The following is a 13,216-nucleotide window of genomic DNA, read 5'->3' on the forward strand; positions in this document are numbered from 1 at the left end:
AGACCATGGAATTGCCAACGAGACTGTCAGTTCTGGCTTCTATGAAAACCACCACCAAGCACTTAAATTGGCTTATCTCTACAGAAACTGATTCTTAAGTGTTGTAAGATTTTTATAAGTTTAAGCTTTAACAGGGGGGAAAAAAGGACTTACCTGTAAAGTTAAGTGAAAAATGAAAGTTTCATCCGGCTCGGGAAAATCGTCATCACACACTGCTATGTACACTGTCCTACTGGTTTCTCCAAAGGGTATAAAAGTTGCAGCGTATGTGTCAAAAAAGTCCCCAGTGTCATCTCCATACAGCTATCAAATGCAAAAAATAGACAGTTCTTACATAACATAGAGTTAGGACAAGCAGAATTGATGCTAAATACAGCAACCAACAGAAAAAAAAAAAAAACATGAACCACCCAATGACACTGAAGTTTATAAATAGGATGTACAAAAACTAAACAAATATCTAACAACTGATAAAAATCACCTTTCAAAAGCATTATAAAAAGAAATGATTCTACATAAAAACATTTGTTTATTCTCTTGAAGGTAAAGGGATAATTTCATAGAAAAGTAATAATCACATAGGAAAACAATGATGTGAATTTTTTTTTCTCCACTCTTGATTGATTTGATGTGGATTACAGCAAACCTAACAAGAAGATCAACTGTAGCTAAAACTCTCCCAAAGAAGATGTGTAAGTAGCCTGCCAAAAGACATCAGGAAAAAAATTGGGTTTAATGAAACTACTCCTTCCAAAACTTTCAACTTGAAGCTTTATTTATATTCTCCCACAGCACCAATAAAGACTCGATTTTCAGTATACCAAATTTATTAGTCATTATAAACTTTTCCTCAGAACTTTTTAAGACCTCATTCTGTAATGTCAGCATTGCTAAGATTCTCAAAGGAGCAATAATTATGAAATTATAAAGCAGCAACTTCTTGTGAAAATCCAAATGAGATGTTTTTCTGCCAAAGAATACAAAAATGAGTAACTTAGCTACTAGAAAAAAATCATGATTGAATATAAATAAAAAATGAAGGATGTATGGGGATATTATAGTCAATGTCTAGTTCTCATTTACAAAAATAAAGTTAGTTTTAAACACTTGAGAAATTCAAGTAAGTTGTTAAGGGTGTTAAAAAACTTGTATTCATACCTTAATAAAAAAGTTGGCACAGTCTTTCAAAAGTGTTAAATATCAAAAGACATGGATACAAAGAGAAAATCATGGTCCTATAACCCCCAAATCATTTAACAATCCAAAATATGCAGAAATTGGTATGTATGTGTACACGTTCATCACAGCAATATTTACAACAGCAAAAACTGGAAGCAACCTCAATGAAAAACTGTTGAGAAATGACTGGGAAATGATGCCACCATCAAGAAAAGTTGTGAATATGACAGAGCGATCTGAAAAAGTTATCAGGATATGATCAAAATTATATGTAAAAGGCTATAAAATATAATAAACTAAAAATATATAAATATATAATCAAACTAAAAATAAATTCAAATAAATACAAACATGTCATAAATTAAAAACCAAAAGCAATGCACAAAATTATATTATTGGGGTTCTTAGTTTTTCTTGTCTCTTTTTACAGTGTTTCCCAATTTGACGATTTAACCTATCGCTTAAAAAAACTTAAAAAAAAAAAATTCCAAGTAGTTTGGGCCTCAAATATATCAATGTCCTTAGTGTTCATATGACATGATTTTCTGGTTAAATACAAACGCAGATACGTGTACATACAACCCATCTACTAACTAAAGTGTGTGCAAGATAGAGCAATATTCTATCAAATTTCTATTTCTCACTTCTACTTACTGTACTTAATTTCTCCCAAAAGAGGAGCTCTCTAACATAAAGGTTTTTTTTAATTGCCATTCCTCTACATTTAAAATTTCATATATTTTTCTCTAAGTCACCCGATTCTAAGCAATAAATCCAAGCAGAGAATAACTAGAATCCAAGTTATCCCAAAAAAAATTTATTTAGAAATACTGATATTTTTGGTTTATATTTGTTTTAAATATATTAGCATATTATGTTAGCATATATTAAATATCTTAATATATGTGATTTTAATTAATATATTTAATTTATAATAATAAATATATTAGTATATAAATATATTAATATATGCTAATATTGGCATATATTAAATATAATAAGCATATTAACATTTTTAAATAATCAGTCTATATTTTTAAAATACTATTACTGTCAAATACACATGCTACCTTAGATCACTCTATAAACCTCCAAGACATATAAAAAGAATGAACAGTTTATCTGCAAATTATTTATCATAATGGAACTACTCAGAATCTCAAACAGTTAAAGACATTCTGATCACTACGACATTTCCTACCTATTTCTGTAAAAATAGAACTACTGTCATCTCTTACCGATACAATCGCAGTAACATTTGCTGGGTCTCCTATCCTTTCAACAACAAGACGAATAACTGTTGTACTTGTTTCATTAACTACAAATTCTGTTTGTCCGGCAAATCTGATTTCTGTTTCTCCAAACACAAAAGGGATGAATAAAGCTGAAAGAAGATTTACTAATAAAGATGCAGAGGGCATCCCTATAGAGAAAAAAAAGAAAAAGATTTTGTTTACAAAATATATCCAATATATTTTCATTAGGGTGCATTGTCTACAGATATAAACACAGAGTGAAGAGCTACTAAGCAATAAGACATAAAGATGTATCAAATATTAAGCTATCCAATTCAAATGTGTGGCCACAGAAATAAGTCAAAAATGACAATACTCTTCTGTGGTACTGTCTACTATTCATAAGTACTTTTTTTTCCTTTAACTTGCATATTAACATAATAGTAATAACTTGCCTTACACTTATTTATCAAATTTAGTTTATTAAATGTCCCTCCAATTTATTCTAAGAAAAACCTAAGCAGCAACATGTGAACTGAATTAAAGCCCATCTTCCCCCAAATCAAACTGTAAAAGACAAGCAAAAACTAAAATTATCAAAAGGACTGATAATCTTAATGTGACATTCTCTATTTGACAATTATACAAGTATCAATATGAGCAAAACTCTTGGAACGGTCACACAAGGCAGTGAGTGAGAGCCAAAGTTTATTTCTTGGTCATATCTACTTTTCCCATAGTTTTGTCTTGAGAATGCTTTTTAAAATTTTTCAGTTATTGCAAGGAAATGCTAATCCTTTGAAAGAACACCTAAGTTTCTAATGGGACTTAAATTTCTCCCATTGTACTAGCTAAAATACTAGTATCACTTCTTAGAAAATGCCCATGCTTCTTTAAAACTAAGCAAGTTTGGCAAAGCATTTACTTTCTTTCCCATAACCTTTATTGTTTTCTTCTTTGTACAATGTGTGTGTTTATGAGACGCCAATATTGTTCCTACTTTCAGCTCTGTGTGATTCAAGTGTTTTCAAAAGCACAACAGCACAGGGGCCTCTTGAAAGAGCTGATGTTTTGTGATGCAGATGTATCTCTAAAAATGTAAGCAATTTATCTCACGGATCATTAAGATTCCAAAGGATTATGTGAGCAGCCACCCGAACATAACAAGTTCATGGCTTTTAAAAAAGTTGCATTACGTACTCTATGAACCAAAATGCTTCCTATTAATCTTTACCTTGGTCAAGAAGTAATAACATTTTCATGTAGCTGCCTTTGCCACATGGCTACACAAGGCTTCATATTTAGGAACCACCAGATACACATGTTCTTAACGTACTTTAGGGTTAAAAGGCAAACTACTCAGTGGAATATATGCAAACAAGGCAGTCTGGGATTGTCTCACATGTGTGAGGCTGCAAAATCTGTAGAGAGGGACGCAGAGTTCAGATAAGAGTCCAGGAAAGAGATGTAGACCTTAGGGGAAGCACACTGATTGAAACCGCCCACCCTGGCCAGGCCCTTTAATAACCATTCACATGAGTTGTTTTATGACAGGAGATCCTGGTAAGGAATACGCAACTAATAAGCTACCACCAACCGGAAGAATTTGGGAAAGGTCAAAAGGAGACACCGTGTGTCCGTCCATTTTCCAGAATCCCTCTCGCTAGCATTCATCTTGGCTGGGCGATGCGTGTGCCACCAGGAAAGACTCTGAATTAGAATGATGGGCCAAAGACAACCCGGAAACCAATCCCATCACCATAAAACCCGAGACTGCGAGCCACACGGCAGAGCAGTTCTCCTGGGTTCCCTTACCCTGCTGCTCTCCACCCGGGTGCCCTTTCCCAATAAAATCTCTTGCTTTGTCAGCACATGTGTCTCCTCGGACAATTAATTTCCAAGTGTTACACAAGAGCCCAGTTTCGGGCCCTGGAAGGGATCCCCCTTCCTCCAACAGACCAACGGGCACAGATATTCCGGACATTTTTAACACCTGTGCCTTCTCTCTTAGAAAGCCTGCCATGGGGCTAAGGGACTTGGGAGAAGAAATAAGATAGTAGATAGTTCTTTCTCATCAACTGCAATCTCTTCCCTGACTTCTAAGCCAGGAGTGTGCACTGGGAAAGCCTAGGTGAGGCGGGAAACTGGGCGTGCTGGGCTAAACCAGAGACAAATGAAGATCTGTGGAATTCTAAAGCCAGAATAATTTTACATCTCACTTATGACAAACAGGGGGAAAGAAAGAAACTAGGGACAAGAAAGAGAATGCTGAGTGAAGGGGGTATGGAGGTAGCAACCCAGGCCCTGGATGTGGAAGAAAAAGACAACTTTGGTCTGTTGTGATTTTGAAAGAAAACGCAATTGCTTGAACCTGAGATGTGACAGAACCTTAAGCTGAAATAAGACGACACCTGCAGTTCTAAGTGAGAAAGAGTGAGACTGAGTCATAGCGTGAAAAGGATGAATAACTTGTGATCTGTCATGCGCAACAATCAATGCCTACCTGGGAAGTGTGAGGGATGTGTCTTAGAGGAGACAAAATAAACCACATTTGTAGCTTTAAGTTAATTACTAAATTTTTCAATGCAATCCACTTGAACTTACTGCAGACTTTCCATATTTTTTTAACATTATTAAACAGAGTTTTTAAGATTTTTTTTATGTGGACCATTTTTAAAGTCTTTATTGAATTTGTTACAACATGACTTCTGTTTTATGCTTTGGTTTTTTTTTTTTTGGCTGCGAGGCACGTGGGATCTGAGCTCCACAACCAGGGATTGAACCTGCACTCCCTGCACTGGAAGACAAAGTCTTAACCACTAGACCATGAGGGAAGCCTGTGGTAAGATTCCATATATCCTGAAGAAAAAGTTTAAGACCTATAGAAAGTAATCACAACAGCAAATGCTTAGTGTTGTTCTAGGTACTTTACACACAGTAACACATTTAAATCTTTACAACATCTCTGTGAAGGCGTCAGTATTATTAACCCCATTTCATAGCTCAGGGAGCTAAGGCACAGATATTAGTTAACACACGCAGTATCCCTTGGCTAAGTAAGTGGCTGGCAAGATTTGAACCCAGTTCACCTCCAGACCCCCTACCCATAACCACATGAGACTGTCTACTACCTGTTATTCCTACAAACCACACATCTCTGTCTTCAATAATATGGAGGTCATTTATGCTACACATTTCCAAGCATGCTACTATTTTAAACTTACACACAATAATCAAAACCACCATCAGTTCAATTCAGTCACTCAGTCATGTCCAACTGCAACCCCATGGACTGTAGCACACCAGGCTTCCCTGTCCATCACCAACTCCCAGAGTTTGCTCAAACTCATGTCCATCGAGTCGGTGATGCCATTCAACCATCTCATCCTCTGTCATCCCCTTCTCCTCCTGCCTTCAATCTTCCCCAGCATCAGGGTCTTTTCTGATGAGTCGGCTCTTCGAATCAGGTGGCCAAAATGTTGGAGCTTCAGCTTCAGCATCAGTCCTTCCAATGAATATTCAGGACTGATTTTCATAAAACTGTATAATTATGAGTCTCCTAAAAATTTGCACCTTATTATTCTGATAAACAGTACATTTGCTTAACTGAAACTATGATTCTCTTGACTATCTGAAATATTTAACAACATCTTTTAATGCCAGGGCCAATGAGCTCAAATGATGCATTCTTTCAATCTCCCACGCAATTAGATGCTGTGGTTAAGTCACTAAATTCATTTTGGATTGGCGCACATCAGTGAGTTTTGAGATTATGCAAAATGAACAAAGCATGATTGGAAATGCCTCAAATTCTGTGACATCACTGATAACTGAATCGCTTCTGCTTTCATCTTTTCAACTTGTAAGAAAAGTTTTTGAAGCAAAGCTGGCATTCAATGGAAGTTAAGATGATGCAGAAAAAGCTTTGAAAGTGAAGTTCCCATCAGAAGACAGGCATAATTACACAAGTGCTGAATAGCTTCTTTTTAGGGTAACTAGGTACATTTTCCTCTATCATACTAAAAGTCCTGTCTTTGGAATTCCCTTTATTAAACTCAGAAGATTAGGCATTAGCAACTGACACAACACAAAAGTCTTACATCTATTTCAGGTCACTTTTTCTCTTATTAGATTTAAAGAATATTTTACACAACCCACCAGACCACCTATTTTAAACGTCTCTATAAAATGAATTTCAAACATACATTTAAAGATCACTATGTGCTTATTTCATATTCTGTCACAATCGTGAAAGAGTAATTTTAGTTTTACTGACTCATTCCTCTAACTTGTAATGTCATGATATTCCAAAATTCAAATCCTCTCATTTCCAACTATCATCTACATTACCCTCATGACTCCCACTCCTCGGTAGCATGATTCAAAAAAAAAAATGTTTTTTTCCTGTCAGTAGGGGATCTCTTATCTCTTAATCTCTTATTGTGTTTAAACAATACTCATATTTAGGTTACTTTCTTATGTCTATCCCAAATTATACTATGAAGTTTGGACAGAGTCCAGATAATATGCAGATATAAAATCTCATGTTCTTGGATTTTAGTAATTATATTCAGCTTATCCATGTGGCTTCCCTGATAGCTCAGTTGGTAAAGGGTCCACCTGCAATTCGGGAGACCTGGGTTCGATCCCTGGGTTGGGAAGATCCCCTGATGAAGGGAAAGGCTACCCACGCCAGTATTCTGGCCTGGAGAATTCCCTGGACTGTATAGTCCATGAGGTTGCAAAGAGTCAGACATGACTGAGCGATTTTCACTTTTCATTCAGCCTATCCAACAAGTCACCTAATTCTACCAAAAATCCTTCAAAATTAAAATCAGGAATATATTAGGAAGGCTCTAACAATGCAAACTGGTTGCTTTCAGAAGAACAGGTTACAGTTGCACCTAACACCTGCACACTGAGCACCTACTATGCGTTGTGTAACACCTGTGCTAATCACTGAGGACACAAAGACGCTGAAGAGAGGGGCCCTGCTCCTGATTCTACTCACAGGGGTGGGCACAGACTTAGACCAGGCCAGTGAAAGTCAACAAGACAATTCTGATGAAATAATGCCATTTGCAGCAACATGGACGGACCTGGAGATTATCACACTACATGGAGTAAGTCAGACAAAGACAAATATGATATCGCTTATATGTGGAAGTTTTAAACAATGATACAATGCACTTAGTAACAAATCAGAAACAGACTCACAGACTTAGAAAACAACCTTACGATTATCCAAGAGAAAAGATGGGGGATTAACATATACACACTACTACATATACAATAGATAACCAATATGGACCTATTTCATAGCATAGTGAACTCTGCTTTATATTCTGTAATAACTTAAATGAGAAAAGAACTTGAAAAACAATAGATACATGTATAGCTGAATCACTATGCTGTATTTCTGAAACAAACACAGCATTGTAAATCAACTATAGTTCCAATATAAAATTTAAAAAAACAATTTTTTTAAGACACAATTCTGAGACTTTTGCTTAAGCATAAAAGATGCAGATTCCCTCTACTGTTGGATTCAGGATCATGTTGATTGGGACCAGCTTTCTCTGAAGTCTGAAAGTAAAGCAACACAGCCAAACACAGATCTAAGAGGTGGAGAAGTGCCAAGTCTTGATACTCAAGTTCAAGTTCCTGAAGCCAGTTTTACCCTTGCCTTTTCAGTGGCTGCTGCTGCTGCTAAGTCGTTTCAGTCGTGTCTGACTCTGTGGGACCCCATAGACGGCAGCCCGTCAGGCTCCTCCGTCCCTGGGATTCTCCAGGCAAGAACACTGGAGTGGGTTGCCATTTCCTCCTCCAATGCATGAAAGTGAAAAGTGAAAGTGAAGCTGCTCAGTCATGTCCAACTCTTAGCAACCCCATGGACTGCAGCCTACTAGGCTCCTCCATCCATGGGATTTTCCAGGCAAGAGTGCTGGAGTGGGGTGCCATTGCCTTCTCCGTTTCAGTGGCTAAGGCAATAAAATACATTTTCTACTACAGCCAGTTTGGTTTAGATACTCAGTCACTTTTAGCATAAACATTCATCCATTAAATTCAAACCTAAGACACCATAAACTCATGTTTGGATATACCAAGTGGAAGATCCCTCCTCGTCCACTCTCATACTCAACAGCCATAGAATTCATAAACATCTGTGAAAGGACACCACACCAGCAGTCTTTCCTGTTTTCATGTAATTGTTGCTGTTGTTTAGTTGGTAAGTCGTGTCCAAGTCTTGGTGACCCCATGGACTGAAGCCCACCAGGCTCCTCTGTCCAGGGGATTCCCTAAGCAAGAATACTGGAGTGGGTTTCCATTTCCTTCTCCAGGGGATCTTCCTGACCCAGGGATTGAACTCGTGTCTTCTGTTCTGGCAGGCAAATTCTCCCAGGCTGAACCATCAGGCAGGCCCCCATGCAATTATTACCACCATCTATAATATTTCCCCCTCCACTCTGAAATGGACAATTACGAGTGAGGAAATTTACAACAGACAAACGAAAAATGTCTTCACAATAGAACAAAGCAAGATAGCCATACACCAAACTGATTCAATGTACTGAAAAAGATAATGCACTTCTAACTGTCCTAAGGAATCCCAAGATCATGATTCCTCAAATTCAGTTCAGTCACTCAGTCATGTCGGACTATTTGCGACCCCATGAACCACAGTATGCCAGGCCTCCCTGTCCATTACCAACTCCTGGAGTCCACCCAAACCCATGTCCATCAAGTCGGTGATGCCATCCAACCATGTCATCCTCTGTTGTCCCCTTCTCCTCCTGCCCTCAATCTTTCCCAGCATCAGGGTCTTTTCAAATGAGTCAGCTCTTCACATCAGGTGGCCAAAGTATTGGATTTTCAGCTTCAACATCAGTCCTTCCAATGAACACCCAGGACTGATGTCCTTTAGGATGGACTGGTTGGATCTCCTTGCAGTCCAAGGGACTCTCAAGAGTCTTCTGCAACACCACAGTTCAAAAGCATCAAGTCCTTGGTGCTCAGCTTTCTTTATAGTCCAACTCTCCCATCCATACATGACTACTAGACAGACCTTTGTTGACAAAGTAATCTCTCTGCTTTTTAATATGCTGTCTAGGTTGGTCATAACTTTCCTTCATTAGTCAGGCATTAATTCCTTTCTCTTCCTTTTATCCTGGATGTCTAGCTCTTTCTTCCCTTCTGAAAATCTGGTATTTGCTAATTTCATTCTTCATTTGCATTGTGCTGTGCTCAGTCACTTAAGTTATGCCCGACTCTCTGCAACCCCATGGACTGTAGCCCATGAGGATCCTCTGTCTACAGGGTATTCCAGGCAAGATTACCAAGTAGGTTGCCATTTCCTCCTCCAGGGGATCCTCCTGAACCTGGGATTGAACCGGCACTCTCTGCTTTTCCTGCACTGGCTGGCAGATTCTTTATCACTGAGCTGTCCGGGAAGCCTTTTCACTCACATTACTTAGCACATAAACAAACTAAGTTTCATTTATAAAACAATACCTGCCAACACGATATGCTCTAATAATCATGGAATTCTGAATTCTGTTATCTAGGATATTACCTTCCTCTCATCTTGCCTCTTATTAATGGGTACCATAGAAAAGGTACCAAGTATACTATATTCTAAATAAATGGGAATGGTCTACTTTAAGTTTCAATAAGTCTGTGGAAACAAATCAGAAAAAAAATACATAAACAAAAATCAGGACCCAACAGATAACAATGTAAAGAAAAACAGGAGAATTCAACTGATTTGCCGATTTTGAAGCAATCAACTCTCATACATAACCTTTCATCAATCTGAATGTTAACTTGGTCTCTTTAAGTTTCACAATAAAAACTGGACAATCTCTGTGAGTGACAGGATGAGGGAAAAAGATTACTAGTGCAGAACTGAAGGGTTACATTGATTTTTCAGCTTCAGCTGTTGTCTTGTCCACGCCATAGCAAGCATCCTTCCCACAGTGGGACCCCAGGTAATTCATACTGAAAATATGATCCTAATGGAGCAAGGTTTTCAAGTTTAGAATTACTTGAATTCTATTACATTTACTAAAGGTCATTCTCAAACTATAGAATTACTCCTGTGGAACAACAGAGGTTTCATCATTCACATCATCAATTATTCAGCCTCTAAGAATTCTTAATCTGTGTTATTGGTATTTGGCAACTACTACAAAAAATTGTCTGTTTCCTTCTTCCATACTAAAACAGAATTTAAATGTGCATCTTTCAAAATCAAACAATCTAATGTTATAAATTGAGGAAAGGCTAAACACTTTTAAATGATAAAAGGAATAGTCTCATAGTTTTTCAGACTATAAATGTTTCTTATCTTTATATATACATATAACTTACAACTTTAAGGAAAATGATTTTATTCACCTGTAAATGACATATATGTGATACCATATTAAAAAGGAACAAAAAAGTAAGCAATAAAACATTTACTTCACACCAACCCCCACCAGCCATATGCTTCTTCTACACATAGGCCATTATGGTTATCGACCTTATCTGTCTCTCATGAGAGAATCTGTACATATATTAATATGTATGTCTACAGGAGAAAATTTTCTGTTTTCTTCTACATAGAGACTACAGGAATCAACACATTTTTTTCAAGACATAAATAGGTAAAGACTAGGCTTTGAGGTAGACATCCATCGTGGGAAAATATTTACTGTCTCAACAACACACTGTCAGCTTTATAGATCTCACCTGTAAAATGATGGTTCCCACTGCCTTTTACTGTATCTACCAATTCAGCCTCTAGGGAAGGGTAGACACAACTATGGAAACTTGAAATTTACTAGATCTCACATTATCAAACCTACATTCCTGAAGATCTACCTTAAGCATGACCTCTATACCTGGAACACAAGAGTCATCATGAGATCCCCTTTTACTTCATCCTGGGATTGTTTTTGATTGTTCCCCATTTGATCTCCTGTTTACTGATTCCCACATTTTCCTTTTATGGTTTACTTGGTTTATCCCTTTTTTTGATGGAGAACATCCTCCAGTAACTTCCCAAAAAAGTGTATGTGAATATAAATGTTTTAGGTCTTGCATATCAGAAATTACTCTAATATTAATTTTCCATTTAACTAATATTTTCATTGGGTATAGAATTTTTGGTAAAAATAGTTTTCTTTATTTTGAAAGCTTTGTTCCACTGTTTTCAGACTTCCAATGTTGCTGTTAAGAAATTCAAAATCATTTTGATTCCAAAGTATTATATATGTTCGCTTATTTGTGTTAACCCCACACCCCACCCCCCTGACGCCCCAGAATGTTCTCTCTGTCCAAAGCATAAAATTGCACAAGATTTTTCTTGGAATGTGATTATTTTTGTCTATTTGGCTAAACATTCAGTCAGTCCTTTTCACTCATATATTCATCTTTAGAGTATCAGAAATTTTTCTTATATTATTTCACAATGATTTCTTCACCTTCCATTTTCACTGTTCTTGCATCCTGAAACTCTTTAACACTGGTTTTCTCAGACTAGCCCTCTAATTTTCTAATTTTTATCTCTAATTTCTAACCTTTGATTTTTCCCCTATTTCAGAGAATTTAATTCACAATAAAATTTCAGTTCTTCTAATTTTTTTTGTTTATCCCATTGTGTTTTCAATTTCTAGGAAATAGTTGTAGCCTGTTCTTTTCCCCTTAATCCATTAAACCATCTTTTACTTCTCAGAAAATACTTATTTTTTAAATTTTCTGTTCTCTTTATGGGGACTTCCCCAGTGGCTCAGCGGTAAAAGAATCCGCCGGCAATGCAGGAGACATGAGTTCGATCCTGTGTCAGGAAGATCCCCTGGAAGAGGAAATGACAACCTACTCCAGTATCCTCACCTGGAGAATTTCATGGTGAGAGGAGCCTGGCAGGCTACAGTCCATGAAGTCACAGAAGAGTTGGACATGATTAAGTGTCTAAATACCAACAACAACAATATTCTCTTTATAGCCTTTGTTACCTCCAAGTTGCTTTGTTATTTATTCTGGAATCTATCTTCTATGTAATGTTTCTTCATTTTCCATGAGCTCATGTACTCTCATTTTTGTAAGTCACCAAATAAGTGTATTGTAAAAACTGATCAAGCTGCTCATATCTGGCTTACAAATGCCCACCGAGGAAAAAGGATGAACAGTATATAGAGCTATGTGGAGTGCTACAAGATTATGGATTTCATCTGTGCTCTTTCAACTCCACTTTGGCAAAACACAAAAGGAAAGATTCACTACACTAAAGCCTCTGAGGCAAATTCAAAAGCAGTGAATTAAGTCAAGGTATGTTCCTGCAGCCACCAAATCTGAAAAGTCTTCTGTCAAGAGATAAGACACACTTGTCTTTTCGCTCCTTTGAAATACAAGGCTCCTGTATCTAAAGGTTTCTTGAACCACCATTAGATGGCACCCCTCCATCTTCCAAAATAATCAATAACAATTTCTCAAATTATGAAAAAAGGTTGTAAGAATTTTTGCCACCCATAACATTGTACAATTTTTAATTCTTCATAGAACTCAAAGGCAAAAGTCAAAAATAATCTTCTTGAAATTAAAGTCTCACTGAAACAGCTCTAATTAGTTCTAGTCTTTCCACTGAGATTCAGTATTAACCTAAAAAAAAGGTGGGGAGAGGTACTTTGTGTGATTTCTTTATATTCTGTACCTACTTAGGGAATACCATCTGTTTTTACTAAGTATCTAGGTGCTTGTATTTTCTAAATGAATTATTTGCCCTCACGGAAGGTAAGGGAGAGAGCTTCATAAACAAACTC

The 13,216-nt window shown here is 36.9% G+C and overlaps 1 protein-coding gene across 4 annotated transcripts in view; it reads right to left on the bottom strand.

Annotated features, from left to right (window-relative positions):
- Window positions 1-13,216, bottom strand: part of ADGRV1 (adhesion G protein-coupled receptor V1) — a 541,641-nt gene that overhangs the window by 509,146 nt on the left and 19,279 nt on the right. For all 4 annotated transcript variants that reach the window (XM_027545616.1, XM_027545615.1, XM_027545617.1 and 1 more), the window contains exons 2-3: window positions 2,418-2,602; window positions 154-303 (exon numbers count right to left, since the gene is read on the bottom strand). In XM_027545616.1, coding sequence (XP_027401417.1) covers window positions 154-303; window positions 2,418-2,602 — 335 coding nt within the window. The remainder of the gene's footprint in view (window positions 1-153; window positions 304-2,417; window positions 2,603-13,216) is intronic.

Source organism: Bos indicus x Bos taurus, chromosome 7 (assembly GCF_003369695.1).
Source record: "Bos indicus x Bos taurus breed Angus x Brahman F1 hybrid chromosome 7, Bos_hybrid_MaternalHap_v2.0, whole genome shotgun sequence".
Lineage (NCBI taxonomy): Eukaryota > Metazoa > Chordata > Mammalia > Artiodactyla > Bovidae > Bos > Bos indicus x Bos taurus.